This window comes from Bison bison, unplaced genomic scaffold, assembly GCF_000754665.1.
Source record: "Bison bison bison isolate TAMUID 2011002044 unplaced genomic scaffold, Bison_UMD1.0 scf7180017864466, whole genome shotgun sequence".
Classification (NCBI taxonomy): Eukaryota; Metazoa; Chordata; class Mammalia; order Artiodactyla; family Bovidae; genus Bison; species Bison bison.
In genome coordinates, this window is record NW_011495027.1 from 4,085,892 (window position 1) to 4,103,644 (window position 17,753).

Consider the following 17,753-nt stretch of genomic DNA (forward strand, 5'->3'; position numbering starts at 1 on the left):
TACTATCCTCCAGATCCTGTGAGAGCTATTGGAGAAATAGAAGGTTGACTGAGGCACAGCCTTGCTCTCAGGAGAGAGTTGCTAAAAGAGAAATCCATTCTTTTCCTTGATTCAGAGAGAAAAGGCAGCAAGGACAGAAGGAACGGCCTCTGTGGCCGCACAGGCATGCGATTCCTGGCACTTGGCCCTCCCCGGGGGATACCCGATCCCTTCCCTCCAGTCATCAGCTGACCTAAGGGTCTCAGGGAGAGGGTTACAGGATGGATTTTTGAATCTTCAAAATAAGCAGACAAAGGAATCTTCCATCAAACAAAAAATTACCTGAGAGCCATAGGGAAGTAGTTGCTCTGACTGATGGAGGAAGTTTTCAAAGATGAAGAGAGAAAAATAGATCTCTGTGTGTCTAGTAAAAGTGGATGGAAAAACCCAGATTCTCTGATTCCCAGCCCAGCCAGCCAGCCAGCCCTCCTTCTTTGAAGCTCCTTTTGCCTTATTTTCCTATTCCTTTTGAGAAGACATAAAATAAGTAAGGGGTGGAAGATTTCTTGCCCAACCATGATTCAGGAGGAAGCCCAGCCACAGAACAGGCAAGTGTGGCATCGCCTAGAGAAAAAGGACTTGCAGAGACAGGTCTCATTTAGATCCACCCCAGATTTTGCAAAGAAGGCACCACCTTCATCACAGACTCTAAGCTCTTCCAAGTTCAGGAAGAAATTATCTGCTTCGCCATTAACAACTTGGCACAATGTACCTGGCAGGACCAGTGTGACTGAACCAGAGGTTTTTCTCAACATGACCCACAGGGACAGTGAAGGTCGTGTTTGCAGCCTGAAATTTGTGACTCTCCTGGTGGCCTTCAGTCCAGAATTCCTCTTTCTGGGAGCTGGACTGCAGCTTCGAGACAATGGGTACGATGGATTACTTGTTGCAGTCAATCCTCAGGTATCCGAGGATCAGAACCTCATCCCAAACATTAAGGTGAGTGGTGTATATGAAATTGAAACCATCATCTTATTCATATAGACCTTTAGCCTTTTGTACGAAATTAACAACACTGCCTAGTTTGTATTTGAGCAGCAGAGAAAGGGGTATTTCTCAAAGATAGCAAAAAAATTATAATTAAAGCCATGCCAATTCATTCACCTAATTCTGTGTAGTCTCAGCTTACATACTGTTTACCTAGCCACCTTTTATCTGTTGTTGGTTACTACTAATTTTAGCTTTTGTGTTTAATTACTTGACTGTTTTGGGGGCAGAAACTCCAAAAATAACCCATTGTGGCAACAAAGACCAGATGCGTGGCTGATGAAGAAGTATGATTGTGCTTATTAAAATCATGTTGCTGAAGTCCATCCTGAGGGTGGGAATTCTCAGATAGAAAGAGAGTCTGGATGGAGCACCAACGAGCAACATTCTTTTCACCTGACTGTCCTGTGAAGTAACTTGACTATTTTCCCCTTAGTATGGTAAGGTGTAGGCTCACAGCTCCATTACTTGAGTCTCCCTTTGATGAAATTAGTATTGTCATAACGTGTGGTCTTGGGCATGCCCACACGTATGACATAAAAAAGATTTGTTCAGTGAAAGCTTAGAAAGCTTTGTGAAAGCTTTTCTTTTACAAAATTGGGAAAATTATATGGGCAAGCCGAGACACACAGTTAGTGTCCTAAATTCTCAGATAAGCATTTGAAGTTTATTTATTTTGCTTCCAAGTTTTCCCCAAATCTAATGCTGTCTCTAAAAGAAATGGGCTCCTTCAAAATATTTTCATTATTTTTGTTACTACTTATTCAAGTATAACTAGAAAACCAAAACATTAAGAATTCACAGTGATAATATAAACTTTTATTTGGTTATAGGAAATGATAACTGAAGCTTCTTTTTACCTATTCAATGCTACCAAGAGAAGAGTGTTTTTCAGAAATGTAAAGATTTTAATACCTGCCACATGGAAAGCTAGTAATTACAGCAAAGTAAAACAAGAATCATACGAAAAGGTAAGAATTCAGGATTTCATTAAGTGAATTCAACTGAAGAAGAAAATACAATATAATGTGTTCAAACTTTAGGCAATAACAAATCATTGCTATTAATACACAAATAATATTATTGAAAAGATTGTTATGCACAAAATGTATGAAAATACATACATGTAATAAATGAAAATTGTGAAGTAAAAAATAAGCAAAATGCCATTGCCCAAGCAGCCTCGCAGATGATCTCTTTCCTCGCAGACGATCTCTTGCACTTCTTAACTTACAGAGTCCTTCCTTTCTGAAATTCTTGGTTAAGGACCAAGAACTAGTTTTACTGAGTATGAGATGTAAAGGGAACGATTCCAATTATGAGTATCTTCATTTCCCACCCTGTCAAGGGCAATAAACATGCATGTCCACATGGAAGCCTAAGCCACTCACACAGAAAAATTTGACTTTCCTATCCCACAAGAGTGCAAATTCGTAGAATTTCAACCGGATCACTGTTTTTGAGAAGTATGTTGAGAGAAGCAAGGAAGAAAGCAGCGTAAGAGGCATGACTAACTTTTCTTTCCCAACCAAAAAATAAAGAAAAAAAACTTAAGCTTCAAGGACTCTCGTAAGCCGAAAATTATAAACACCTGTGGTCATGTCTGGCACATACTGGGAACAAGCTACAAATAAATGTTAAATAAATTTGGCAAATGACTATTTGAGATTACTGTGAAAAGAGTCCTGGCAACTACCAGAAAGGGCAGGAGCAGAGAGGCATTGAGGACAGAGCTCAGGGCGTTAGCAATGGGTTGGGTTCGAGATCTGTAATGACAGCTCAAATAGAAGGGCTGGATTACAGCAATTTCCCCTTTTCCTTATTTGTGTCACTTGGCATGAATTTTCCTAAGGCTGTTTTAATTCTTAGCTCTTTTTTGAAGTTTATTCCTCAGTAACCGAATAATATATTAATAGCAATCTTTATAGGCATTCCAGTGTCCTAAAAAAGTTAAAGGGGCTCTTAAAACTATTTGATTTATAACCAAATGAAAGCATTTGAGGCTCAGACATGGAGATAAGAGAGACAGAGGCACTGGGATAAACTAAGAAGAGAGATAATGTTTATTAAACTTCAATTAAATGCCAGAAATTCTACATATATATAATTATTACAAAATTAATATTATATTATTATATTGTTGTGTATTATTATATTATTGTGTCTCAGCTGGTAAAGAATCCACCTGCAATGCAGGAGACCTGGGTTCGATCCCTGGGTTGGGAAGATCCCCTGGAGAAGGGAACAGCTACCCACTCCAGTATTCCGGCCTGGAGAATTCCATGGACTGTATATTCCATGGGATCGCAAAGAATCGGACATGACTGAGCGATTTTCACTTCGCTTCACTTCAAATGCCAGACTATATATATATGCACACACATATATATAATTATTACAATATTAACATTATATTATTATATTGTTGGTGTATTATTATATTCTATAGTATATATTCCTACATATTCCATATAACTGCTTAATTGCTTAATATATATATTGCTTAGTTCTCAGTCACACCTAAAATTGTTGCTGTTAGTTGCTATTATCAAAAATTAGGAAAATGAGGCTCAAATACAGTAAGGATTTTATCCCAAGTCAAACAGCTGGTAAATTAAAGAGCAATCTGAATTCATGCCTGCTGCTGCTGCTGCTAAGTCGCTTCAGTCGTGTCCGACTCTGTGCGACCCCATAGACGGCAGCCCACCAGGGTCCTCTGTCCCTGGGATTGTCCAGGCAAGAACACTGGAGTGGGTTGCCATTTCCTTCTCCAACGCATGAAAGTGAAAAAATAAAGTGAAGTCGCTCAGTCGTGTCCGACTCTTAGTGACCCCATGGACTGCAGCCTATCAGGCTCCTCCGTCCATGGGATTTTCCAGGCAAATTACTGGAGTAGGGTGCCATTGCCTTCTCCGAATTCATGCCTATTTGATTCCAAAACCTGTGCTTTTTGCTCTAAGCTAGGCTGTCACCAGTTATCTTACACAGATGTTGTTAATCACTTTGGCCTTTAGTGGAACAAAAAAGTATTGGCATTAACCAACAACAAAATCAGGTGGTACTTCTTATCCTAATGGAGAAGACAAATAAATAACTAACGCAAAGATGACTGAACAGAAAGATTAAAGGAAAGAATCACTGAATCATATATCTGCTAGATACCAATTCTTTTAATCTCATAATGTTAACCAAGCAAGCACTTAGTGAATAATCATTATATACAGGAACCATGTGAGGCATGACAGAGGACACAAGGAAAAGCAGTATAGTTCCTGTCCTTGTGAATCTACAGTCTAGTGTAGGTAGGCAGCAGAGGGTGGGGATAGGGTTAGGAAAAGTAGGTAAAAACTTAATATGGCCTATAAGTAGAATATAACCCCAAACAGCTGAGTATTCCATTCAATGCTGAGCACTCTTTCCTTGTTGCTTCAGGACAGCTTTCCAGACATAGAAATGAGGTTTTATCCTCGTGAAGACTCTTCTAGGACAAGACTCTAGCTCTTTCACAGGTGTTGCCTTGAAAAGTCCTTGGCCTGAATTCTTACATTTCTAAAAATAAATGTTAATTATTATAAAAATAATTCATGCTTATTGCAAAAAACAATGTAGAAATATGGAAAATGAAAACATTACCTTTCATTATTCCTCAGTGGTGTGTACATAGACACACACACACACCAGTACACATGTAGTACTTTTATAGTGATCATTACATATATATATAGACATATATATATATATATTCACACATTTATGAAAGTGAAAGCCACTCAATCGTGTCTGACTGTCTGCCACCCCATGGACTATACAGTCCATGGAATTCTCCTGTCCAGAATACTAGTGGGTAGCCGTTCCCTTCTCCAGGGGATCTTCCCGACCCAGGTCTCCTACATTGCAGGTGGATTTTTTACCAGCTGAGCCACGAAGGAAGCCCATACACTTACAGGATTATATTAAATCTATTGTTCCAAAATCAGCTTTAAAGAAATTAACCAGATAGATACTCAACTTCTAAGAACAAGTCTCCAGACAACTTCTAAGAGCAATTCTTGAGACAATGTATTATCTTTCTTCCTAAAAACAATGTTGTATATAAAACTGTGTTCTCTAGATGGTTATTGGAATAGATATTTATTTTTGTTTCCAACTTAAAATAATGTGTTTTATAAATAGTAATTGAAATGGTCAGGGTACAATATGAAATATAACTTCAACAGAAAAATTGTTTTGTTGATCTGATTGGTTATGGGAATAAAAGGAAAAGGGATCAACCTACAGAAAGTTGTTCACAAAAGGCTATACCATTTCACAGTACAGCTCTAAATGATGTGTAAATGCTCTTAAAATTTCTTTGAATATTTAAATTACATTTTACAGTGTACCTAATGTCAGAATTTTACCGTTTTGACTTCTGAGAAAATTTTAATCTGGAAAATGGGTACGTCAAATGACAGTAATGAAGTTCCATGGAAATCTGTTAAGTTTTTAAAATGTACACATTTTTGAAAGTGACAGATATTGGTGTTGACATTTAATTGTGAATTCATTCTAAACTCCATCTAAAGGCATATGTTTTTAAAAATCTGTTTTTAAATTGGGATATAAACCACACAGGAAAAATGCACATATCTTAAATGTACAGTTCAATGTGTTTTAACAAATGTAGATATTAGTATCACCAATATCACAGCCAAGATACATGGTATTACAAGGCATTTCTTTTAATTTAGGCAAATGTCATAGTAACTGACTGGTATGGGGCACATGGTGATGATCCATACACCTTGCAATACAGAGGATGTGGAAAAGAGGGAAAATATATTCATTTTACATCTAAATTTCTACTAAATGATGGCTTAACAGCTGGCTATGGATCACGAGGTAAGTGTGATCAATCAAGAAATAGACAATGTACAGCACTATTTATAATATTGTGCTCAGTACTGAAAGGGATTCAGAGAACCTGAAACCTGTTGGGGAATTACTATTTGGATGAGAAGATAGGCCACATGCCCATAAAAAAGATAAGAATCAAAGTGAGCCAGAAAGGGTTAAGCACCAGATTAGTGGCCCAGACAGGGAGCTCTTTGAGAATTCAGCAAAGAGAGAAAGTATTTTGAGCATTTGAGCTAGAGATCCTCTCACAAGAGGATCTTCAAGGTTGAATATCATTTTGATGAGTGGAAAGAAGAGGGAGAAGAGTGGGAAGAGTATGAATAAAACTGTGGCAGCAGAAGAACCCAGGGCATATTTGAGAGAAGAAAGCAATAGACCCCACTGACGGTGCAGAGAGATTACGGGCAGTGAATAGTGGGAGAAAATGCTGAAATCCACATGGGATAGGTAATGGAGAGCCTCAAATGCCCAGGTTAAGGAATCACCACTGCAGGCTTGCAAGCATAGGAATGAAACCATCCAAGCAGGATTTTCAGAAGCTGAATGTGGCTGTGTGGATAATCTGGCTTCCTCAGATCAGTGAGGAAGAAACTGGATTTGCGAGAGAATAACTAGAAGGCCAAGCATGAGGCCATGAGGCTTGAGTAAGATTGCAAGCAGGGAAATGGGAAGGACAAGAAAGATAGTAATGAAAACAAGAAAATTTTCTCTGTGCCAAGTGCTGGGCTATTTGCTTTTTAAGTGTTGTTTTATTTAATCCTAAAAACTCTAAGCAAGGATAGTCCAGAGAGTGGAAAAATATGAAATAGAGATCAGAACTGCTTCAGAGTGAAAGGCAATGGGTGTGTGTGTGGGCAGCAGCATTAAGGAATACATTAGGTTTTTGTCAGAAGTAAAAGACAGCAGTTTAAAGGGGAAATCCACAAGTCTGAGTTTAGGTGACTGAGTGTGAGGAACAGTGGACTGTGCTTGGAAAGGCCTAGACTGTGGCTGGAGAAGGATGACTGGAGTGTGACAGAGAAGTCAGTGTCACAGGTTTGGAGACCAGCATTTAGTGGATGAGATCTGAGAAAGAAACTTTGGTGAGAAAAAAATCAGCAAGTTGAGGGCTAACTTTTCAATTCTTAATTTTTTGCTTGTGATTAATGTACAGTCGGAGAAGGCAATGGCAACCAATTCCAGTACTCCTGCCTGGAAAATCCCATGGATGGAGGGGCCTAGTAGGCTACAGTCCACGGGGTCTCGAAGAGTAGGACATGACTAAGCAACTTCACTTTCACTTTTCACTTTCACGCATTGGAGAAGGAAACGGCAACCCACTCCAGTGTTCTTGCCTGGAGAATCCCAGGGACGGCGGAGCCTGGTGGGCTGCGGTCTATGGGGTCGCACAGAGTCGGGCATGACTGACGCAACTTAGCAGCAGCAGCAATGTACAGTAGTGCCATTCAAATGTTGTTTTTACTTTTACCCCCATTTAAATCCAAACAGATTTTATTATCCTCTGTATAACTAGCAGGAAGTAGAGCCACGCACCCCATAAAACACACTTTATAAAACACCTTATAGAAAAGGCCTTTTTTTTCCTGGTAACTATGAGGTGCTGATAATCTCTGTACAAATATATGACTTCACCAGCACTTCTAAATTCCATGAGTAGGCAGAAACTTTTCCTTAACACTTTCAGCTTTAGACTGTTCCCCTCCCTTCATTTGTCCCAAGGTCCCAAAATTGCACAATAGGTCACAGCCTGAGTCAACTCAGCAAACATTTCCTGCCTTCCCAGGTCTTAAAAGTATTCAGTAAAGAAAGTGTACTTTGGGAGGGGAGTTAATCTGGAAAATTCTAAGGAAGTCAGTGTTTTGCTGAACATTGAAAGAAATGCAAGATTTAGATAGGTAGAGAGGAACTTATAAAGGACGATGCTGATGATGAAGATTTTCATGAGTAAGAGTTGGAGATAAACATGGAGAATCAGGGATATAATGAAAGAGAAAGGACCATCCAACCTGGTGAGGAGGTTCTATGATTCTTTTGGCTCCTTCCTCCCTCCCTGGCCCCAGGGTTTTAATTTTTGCTCCAGACAGAATTATCTATAGGAAAAAAAAAAAAGCAGCAGGCAAGCCTGCATAAAACAGACTGAAAAACAGGAAAGCTTTATTTGCTTTTTTGGTGTCTTAGTCCATTTTGGTTGCTATAACAAAATATCATAGACTGAGAGGCTTACTTACAGAAGAAATTTCTCATGGTTCTGGAGACTGGAAGTCCAAGATCAAGGCACCAGCAGAACTGGTGTCTATGATGGCCCACTTCCTGGTTCACAGACAGCCATCTTCTCTCTGTGTCTTCTCGTGGCAGAAAGAAGAAGGGAACTCTCTAGGGTCTTTTGATAAGAGCACTCATTCCATTTATTAGGGCTCCAACCTCCAACCTCATGATCTAATAATTACTCCCAAAGGCCTTACCTTTTAACACTTTCACATTTGGGGTCAGGATTTTGACATATGAATTTGGGAGGGACATAAAAATTCAGTCCATTGAATTAAAACATTCAGTCCACTGGTTTGTTTTTTTTTTTTTTCCTTTCCCAGAATCCTGAACTTATAGGCATGTATGAAGCTAAATAGAAATCTGTTAGGCAGCTTCATTAGGGAAATGAGAGGATATGAGATTCCTCACTACTTTCTAACAGGTGTGCAACAGGTAAATCACTGGTTTACACTTACAACACTAAACGTATTTTTATGCTCCCTTTTTTGTGGTGGTGGGAATAAAGCAGGAGATGGGAGTGGGGTGGGGAAGAGGAAAGTGGAAGGAAGAATTGCACTTCAACCATTCAGAACGAGTACATATAGTCAGCTGATACTATATCGTCAATGACTAGCAAGGTCCATTGCTGTAATTTTAGGAACTCAAAACAAAAATTCTCCCTTCCACAGGCAGAGTGTTTGTTCATGAATGGGCCCATTTCCGTTGGGGTGTATTTGATGAATATAACAATGAGAAACCCTTCTACATAAATGGGCAAAGTCAAATTGAAGTAACAAGGTTAGTGATTTTTCACATGTTTAAAATTCCTTGTTTATTTTTTGATTCTAAAATCGTTTATAATGGCAGCTAAAACTTAACTGACAATTTTGAAATTTTATTGTATTTTTAAAAATTTGTAAATATTTCTGTGGTCAAATATCAAAACAATAGAAAAAGTTATACTCTTATATATCATGCTCCCACCACTCTCTTCACCCTATTCTCTTTCATCCCCTCTAGGTAACCCACCTTATTTGTGTTTTTTTAGGAAAATTGAAATAAATATTAACACATAGTTTTCTTCACTTTTTTATTTTAATTGCATAGTGTTCCACTGTATGATATACCATAATTTTTCAACCAGTCCCTCATTGTTAAACAAATGAGTTGTTCACAATGTCTGTTATTATTACAGATTGTAATTATATATATATATATATATATATATATATACACACACACACACACACATGACCTTCCCTGGTGACTCAGATGGTAAAGAGTCTGCCTGCAATGCAGGAGACCTGGGTTCAATCACTGGGTCAGGAAGATCCTCTGGAGAAGGAAATGGCAACCTATTCCAGTATTCTTGCCTAGAAAATCCCATAGACAGAGGAGAAAGTCAGGTTACTGTCTGTGGGATCACAAAGAGTTGAACACAACTGAGTGACTTAACTTCACAATATGTGTTATTACTACAGGTCATAATGATATATATATTATTTCCATTTTATACAGGCAGATCTGTGTATGTATTGAGCAGCTTCTAACAATTACCAGGTCATAGGGCAATTTCAGTTGTAACTTTGGTAGATACTGATTCTTCTCCTGAAAGTTATAGGTTTTTCATCCCATCGAAAGTATTGAGACTGTTAAATTAAGAAGGAATCCTTTATCATCATTACATGTTCACTCTCTTCTTCCTCTGATGTCCAATGGCAATGAGCTCAAAGAAGCCCTGCTTCAGGATATCACCACTCATGCTTTCCTAGGGCCTCCAAAAGTTCATGGGGATTTCCTAGTAGCTTTTGCTTCGACCTTGTTTAGTTGGGAAAGCCCTTGGCAAAACAGAGCTTCTCATCAGAATCAAATGCTTGAAAATAAAGTGAAGTGCATTTATAAATTAATGACCTTTCTTATAGCTTTAAAAATGTTTTATGTGTATCTAGCAATCTACAATCCTTAAAACAAATTATTTTATGAACCAATGAAAAGGAAACATAAGTTTTTATAAAACAAACCAATTTCTCTTACTACTTTAGGTGTTCATCTGACATCGCAGGTATTTTTGTGTGTGAGAAAGGTCCCTGCCCCCAAGAAAACTGTATTATTAGCAAGATTTTCCAAGAAGGATGCATGTTTATATACAATAGCACCCAAAATGCAACTTCATCGATAATGTTCATGCAAAGTTTATCTTCTGTAAGTATGATCTTAGAATGGCAAACTCCTACAAGACCCCACCTTTTCCCAAGATAGACTGATATATTTTAAGTATTTAAACAACAAGGTAATTAAGATTCACTACATTTTAAATCTTGGGGAACCTTAGAGTTAATCTAGTTTTTACTTTACAGATTAAAAAAAACACCTCAGCATCCCCCTCACCCCACACACACAATCCAAGGTGATCAGTAAAAACAGATTCCTTTATAAAAGTGATTATTCGCTCTCCAGGGAAAATGGAGAATCCTGGAGTCTTCAAAAAATTTCTTGTATAGTGGTTCTCCAGTATCCTTTTATGGGAAAGTATACCAGGGGTTAATGACAGAGATGTAATTTATGATTATATTTCTCACATTTGAGATAGAAAACCATTTTTATTTATATGGAATTCCCTAATTCTCTTTCCCTCATTTTGCGTATTCTAGAATTTGAAAAGTCTATTGTTACCAAGGGAAGTCAACTAACCCTTAGCTTTACAGGTTCAAAAACTCAATCTTGTCAGCATTCCCCACTAACTGACAAGAAATGTGTAGGAATCCAGAACACATTTTTAATATTATTATTTAAAAAGAGTACTCTGTCATGGAGATCTGACATTTGCATCTTCTAGTCAGTTCGTTTTCTATTTGAAGGAACTATCATGGAATAGCCAAATTCCACCCAGAGGCCTGCTTTGACTTTGAGAGTGTGAAATCAGAAAGAAGGGAGTTAGGAGATTCAGAGATTTAGTTCCATCAGCCTTCATAACCTGATACATTTTCCCAACTTCATCATCTCTGTGAGTCATTTCCTCTCCAACAGGCTGGGAACACTATGGGCAGTGTTCTGGTGAAGTTTTCTGTCTCTGTGGCTGACCCAATGTTCCTTGGATTGACACATTCATTTTTTCAGATAGGTTTTTTTTTTTTTTTTCCCCTTCAGTCCACTTTTAGTCAAGGCTAAGAGTCATTCTGTAACTTTAAGGTGACTTTTCATATTTTTTATCCAATTCATTATAGCTTTAATTTACAGTTTCAATATCTGAAGCCAAGCTAATTCCATGCTATTTAATGCACATTGTTTGTGGCTAGTATTCTCTTTGTGATCATTTGAAAGCCCTACTCATTAATATCATCAGAAAAGTTTCACCATCTCCTAACCATAGTCATGAAATTTAAAAAGTTAAAAACGAACAACAACAAACAGGTTCTATCTTGTCTTCCCATCCTACTAAGAAACTTGTGTCTTTACGCAATTGTTAACTTTTTGAAACTTCAGCTCATTTTCTAAGAACTTAGACTCAAGATTAGAGAGTCTATAAGACTTCTAATTTTAAATTCCATATATATGCATTAGTATCCTGTATTGGTGTTTTTCTTTCTGGCTTACTTCACTCTGTACAATAGGCTCCAGTTTCATCCACCTCATTAGAACTGATTCAAATGTATTCTTTTTAATGGCTGAGTAATATTCCATTGTGTATATGTACCACAGCTTTCTTATCCATTCGTCTGCTGATGGACATCTAGGTTGCTTCCATGTCCTGGCTATTATAAACAGGGCTGCGATGAACATTGGGATACACGTGTCTCTTTCAATTCTGGTTTCCTCAGTGTGTATGCCCAGCAGTGGGATTGCTGGATCATAAGGCAGTTCTATTTCCAGTTTTTTAAGGAATCTCCACACTGTTCTCCATAGTAGCTGTACTAGTTTGCATTCTCACCAACAGTGTAAGAGGGTTCCCTTTTCTCCACACCCTCTCCAGCATTTATTGCTTGTAGACTTTTGGATCGCAGCCATTCTGACTGGTGTGAAATGGTACCTCATAGTAGTTTTGATTTGCATTTCTCTGATAACGAGTGATGTTGATGTATAGAACAGTCTTTTGGACTCTGTGGGAGAGGGAGAGGGTGGGATGATTTGGGAGAATGGCATTGAAACATGTATAATATCATATATGAAACGAGTCACCAGTCCAGGTTTGATGCACGATACTGGATGCTTGGGGCTGGTGCACTGGGATGACCCAGAGGGATGGTACGGGGAGGGAGGAGGGAGGAGGGTTCAGGATAGGGAACACGTGTATACCTGTGGCGGATTCATGTTGATATATGGCAAAACCAATATAATATTGTAAAGTCAAAAAATAAAATAAAACATAAAAACAAACAAACAAACAAAAAAAGATTTCTAATTTTAGCTCTAAGCTTCCATGGCTCTATTAGCAGGAAGCATCTACTCTTCATAGGAATATAGCCACTGGGAAGTCGATAACACATTACTTTGGAATGCAAATCATGCCTTTAAAAGGAGTACTGCCATAGGTTTAGTATTTTTACATGAATTATGGCCATATCTCCAAATGAGGGGAAGATCAGGAAATAGATTTCAGTTGCTTTTTTCCTTATCTTATTCTTACATAGATCAGTATTTGAACTAGCTTAATATATGTTGACTGATCAATAGATAGAGATACAGTGGTTATTAAATATGATTTCAAGGAATAGCTGACCAAGATAACATCTCCTGTGGTGTTTTCTTTAACACATTATCATGCTAAGGAATGAGAATTGGGTTTTATTTTTTTAAAGACTAAGTTATTTATACATGGTCTACTCTCTCTGTTATCTAAGGGCAAGTAAAATTTATTCGAGATTGACCACAATACCTCAAGGGTGCTAGTGTTTGAAGCAAAGGGCATCAAGGTTTATTTTTGAAATGGCATTCTTGAAGTAAGATGGACATTGCTGTAGCACTTCTGATTTCTCGTGTTTCAGCTCACCTTTCCTTTTACTTTTAGTTGTCTGAGAATGAGAAGTATGTCTAGTATGAGAGGAGTATTTTTATTTTCTAAGTACTTTTATTTTGTTCTTTTTCTAGGTGGTTGAATTCTGTAATGCAAGTACCCACAACCAAGAAGCTCCAAACATGCAGAACCAAATGTGCAGCCTCAGAAGTGTCTGGGATGTAATCACAGACTCTGACGACTTTGTAAACAGTCTTCCCATGAGTGGGACGGAGCTTCCACCTCCTCCCACTTTCTCTCTTGCACAGGCTGGTGACAGAGTGGTTTGTTTAGTGCTGGATGTGTCCAGCAAGATGGCAGAGGTAACAGCTGAACCAAAATGGTTGTAAACCATTCATCCCTTTTTTCTATCAGTTTTTAATTTCTTTTCTTTTCAGAGGGTAAGGGCAGGGAAATGTGAGGGCAAACGTTTGGAATATTTATGGGCATCATCTCTTCTTGCGCATGAGAGAAGCAGATTCAGAATGTGGCCCAGAAATTGAGATAATGCAGATAAATAAAGTGTACAAGTAATTTCCAGCCCTTATTTTTGCTATTAATTGCAATCTTTTCCAACAAAAACCCTCTACAAAACTCTGACATGTAACTGAAGGCTCCTTTGTGACCACATTCCACTCACTGGTAAACACCCTTCCTGAGGCAATAGACTGAGTTTGCAGTTAAATGTGCATATCCACTACATGTATATTTTCTATGTCATTGTGTACAGAGAACCATGTCTCAGTCATCTCTAATCTAGCAGCCTTCCAGAAACCCACTCTCTAAAGCTCCATAATTCCTAGGCAGTATTAGACATTTGAAAGTGAAAGTCGCTCAGTCGTGTCCGACTCTTTGCAGCCCCATGGACTATACAGTCCATGGAATTCTCCAGGCCAGAATACTGCAATGGGTAGCCTTTCCCTTCTCCAGGGCACTTTCCAACCCAGGGATCGAACCCAGGGTTCCCACATTGCAGGAGGATTCTTTACCAGCTAAGCCACAAGGGAAGCCCAAGAATACTAGAATGGGTAGCCTATCCCTTCTCCAGTGGATCTTTCTGACGCAGGAATCAAACTGGGGTCTCCTGCATTGCAGGCAGATTCTTTACCAACTGAGCTATCAGGGAAGCCCATGAGAGGTTTTGTCTTTGGAATCAGGCAGATGTGCTTTGAGTCCTGGCTCCTTCACTTACTGTCTGTGTAATCAGGAGCAAATAACCTCTCGGGAAGCTCAGTTTTCTCAACTGGTAAAACAGAAACAACAATACCTATTTCATTGTTGGTACAGAGCCAGTTCATACTGACTCACAGGAGTCAACTGTTAAATTTTTAGGAAATTTGCAAGTTGTAAATGCAGCCATTATTAAAAATTAAACTATGTAGACTTATAATGAAATAAAATATTGAAATAAGCATAATAAATGCTCAAAATTCATTCAGTTCAGTTCAGTCACTCAGTCGTATCCGACTCTTTGCGACCCCATGAATCGCAGCACGCCAGGCCTCCCTGTCCATCACCAACTCCCAGAGTTCACTCAGACTCACGTCCTTCGAGTCAGTGATGCTATCCAGCCATCTCATCCTCTGTCGTCCCCTTCTCCTCCTGCCCCTAATCCCTCCCAGCATTAGAGTTTTTTCCAATGAGTCAACTCTTCGTATGAGGTGGCCAAAGTACTGGAGTTTCAGCTTTAGCATCATTCCTTCCAAAGAAATCCCAGGGCTCATCTCCTTCAGAAGGGACTGGTTGGATCTCCTTGCAGTCCAAGGGACTCTCAAGAGTCTTCTCCAACACCACAGTTCAAAAGCATCAATTCTTCGGCGCTCAGCCTTCTTCACAGTCCAACTCTCAAATCCATACATGATCACTGGAAAAACCATAGCCTTGACTAGACGGACCTTTGTTGGCAAAGTAATGTTTCTGCTTTTGAATATGCTATCTAGATTGGTCATAACTTTCCTTCCAAGGAGTAAGCAACTTTTAATTTCATGGCTGCAGTCACCATCTGCAGTGATTTTGGAGCCCAAAAAAAGAAAGTCTGACACTAGTTCCTAATTATTTTTCTACTATTTTTTCTGCTTTGCATTGCCTGCAAATTAAGAATGGGTTTATTAAGTAGACACATTAAAATTATATGAAATTCAAATTTTAGCATCCATAGTAAAATTTTATTAGATGACAGCAACACTTTTTTACATATTATCCATAGCTGCTTTAGTACTAAAATAGCAGAGTTGAGTAGTTGCTGAAGGGAATATATGTCCCACCCAACCTAAAATGTTTACTATCAGATCCTTTATAGAAAATGTCTGCTGATCCCAGATACAGGCTCTTGAGGTTCTTTCTGGTCTATCCTATCTCTATGTCTGCTCCTGCATATCTCTTCCCAACTGTGCACTCAGTGACATCAGGTTGACAACTTAAACCAGTCACAGTGGGAATATTTTACCCCACAGAAACTGCAAGAAACCCAGGATTTCCCCCCTCTCTCTTTTGACCAGAAAGCCATTTTTTAGTATTTACCAGAACACTACTAACTACTTCATAGGATTGTTGAGAGGATAATGAGGTAGTTGATATTAAGTTTTTGGTTTATAAGTGGCAACTGTTATTTTATTATAGTATTGAATACTTTAAGAAAGAGTTTATCCTCTTGCATTTTCTGGATCAGTTGTTTTGGAAATCTGGGTTCCATCCCTGGGCTAGGAAGATCCCCTGGAGAAAGGAATGGCTACCCACTCAGATATGGAGGCTGGTAACACAAGAGTAATAAGAGAGAGCTTCGAGTTTCTGGCTTCACTAGTTAGAAGTAGAGGTCATGACTGTGATATTAGCAATAGCTACTATTTACTGAATGCTAACTATGTATCCATTTTGCAGATAAGAAAACTGCAGCTAAAAAGGATAAGTAATTTCTCTATGGTCACACTATTAGTAAAAGTTGAAGGCATATTCAGAGTCTTTGTTTTATCCACTCTACCAGTTTACCTCTCAATATTGAAAGAAACAATATTTAGGAAGGAGGGTAATGAATTCAATGTGTATAGATTCTGAAATGCCTATGGCATGTTAAATTAGTGGTATTTCCTAAGCAGTGTGAAAAGCAGGTCCAGATGTTAAGGGAGACGTGTAGTTTGGAGACAGAGACCAGAATCATAACTGAACAGTTGGTCTCTGAGCTCGGCTTGTTGCTCCTGCAGCCTCCAAGACAAGTGACCCTAATGAATTGATCACTAGTATCACCTGCCCAAACGCAGTCAGTAATATTAGTATTACTTTATACTTAGTATTTCAAGGTGTAACTATTGTCATATACATACCTCAGTTGATCCTCACAGTAATTCTACTTTAATAAGTAAGAAAGAATATTATTCCTCCAATTTACAGATGGGATGCCCAGTCTAAGATAAACATGGTAACAGAGGGTAGTGCTAGGACAGATACCTGACTGCTGTTCCTCTCTACTGTAAGGTCTTTGCAATGTTTCCTCTTACTCAGGATGAATTTTCAAAGAAGACATTACAAACCAATTCTCTATTGGTTCTACAGATCTTTGAATTCGGATAGGAGAGAAACAGTGGATATATGTGTTCTTAGGGAATGGTAAAGTATGAACAGCATCCTGGGGGCAGAGTTCCAAATCACAACACCCTCCCCGAAAAGCATTCATTTTTGAGCCTGCAATATCAAACAATATTCTAGCATCATATCAATCTTTACAGCTCAAAAATCATAATCTGACATCTTTAAAAAAATTAGCAGAGATATTTGCTAATTGAATTACTAAGTTATACTTTTGTCTACCAACCAAATGTTATTATCTTTCTTTTTTCCTTTTTGAAACATAGGCTGACAGACTCCTTCAATTGCAACAAGCAGCAGAATTTTACTTGATGCAGATTGTTGAGATTCATACCTTTGTGGGCATTGCCAGTTTTCATAGCAAAGGGGAGATCAGAGCCCAGCTACACCAAATTAACAATGATGATGACCGAAAGTTGCTGGTTTCATATCTGCCTGTCGCCGTGTCAGCTGAAGCAGAAACCAGTGTTTGCTCAGGGCTGAAGAAAGGATTTGAGGTACAGTAGAGCACCCTAAGCCTCGGATCACCATCACTTTCCTTTCTCTCACTTCATATCTGAGGTTGCTTCTGATTTGGGGAAATCTGTTGCAACGTCATCACAGTGTCAAATATAGGAAAATAATAGTGGATTACCTTTAAGATCAGGAACCACAACTTTCTCATCACTTAATCCCCTGCACCTAGTAAAAGGCATATAACATTAAATAGTTGCTTCAGAAATGTTTGCTGAAACAATGAATAAATAAATGAATACAATGGTTAAGGTTGGGACATCAGCATCATCTGAATAATTTCTAACACTGTCCCTATCTATTCTGGGACTGTGGCCATTGTTATCCTTGGATTTTCTAAACAAAATCAGCATGTCTGGCTTCTGCCTACAGTCATACTAGAACTTAAGCATATGAATATCAATTAAAGTCAGAGGTATGTTTCAAGAATAACAGAGTTCATCTAAATCACCATAAGTTTGGATTTGACACTGAGGATACAACCATTTGTTAAATATCTAGT

General features: G+C 38.4%; 1 protein-coding gene across 1 annotated transcript in view; it reads left to right on the forward strand.

The window, feature by feature from the left end:
- The first annotated feature begins 792 nt into the window (after window positions 1-792).
- Window positions 793-17,753, forward strand: part of CLCA2 (chloride channel accessory 2) — a 41,287-nt gene continuing 24,326 nt past the window's right edge. Inside the window, exons 1-7 of the mRNA XM_010860332.1 lie at window positions 793-978; window positions 1,860-1,997; window positions 5,757-5,907; window positions 8,859-8,967; window positions 10,212-10,371; window positions 13,255-13,482; window positions 17,005-17,235. Of these exons, the coding sequence (XP_010858634.1) occupies window positions 793-978; window positions 1,860-1,997; window positions 5,757-5,907; window positions 8,859-8,967; window positions 10,212-10,371; window positions 13,255-13,482; window positions 17,005-17,235 (1,203 nt within the window). The remainder of the gene's footprint in view (window positions 979-1,859; window positions 1,998-5,756; window positions 5,908-8,858; window positions 8,968-10,211; window positions 10,372-13,254; window positions 13,483-17,004; window positions 17,236-17,753) is intronic.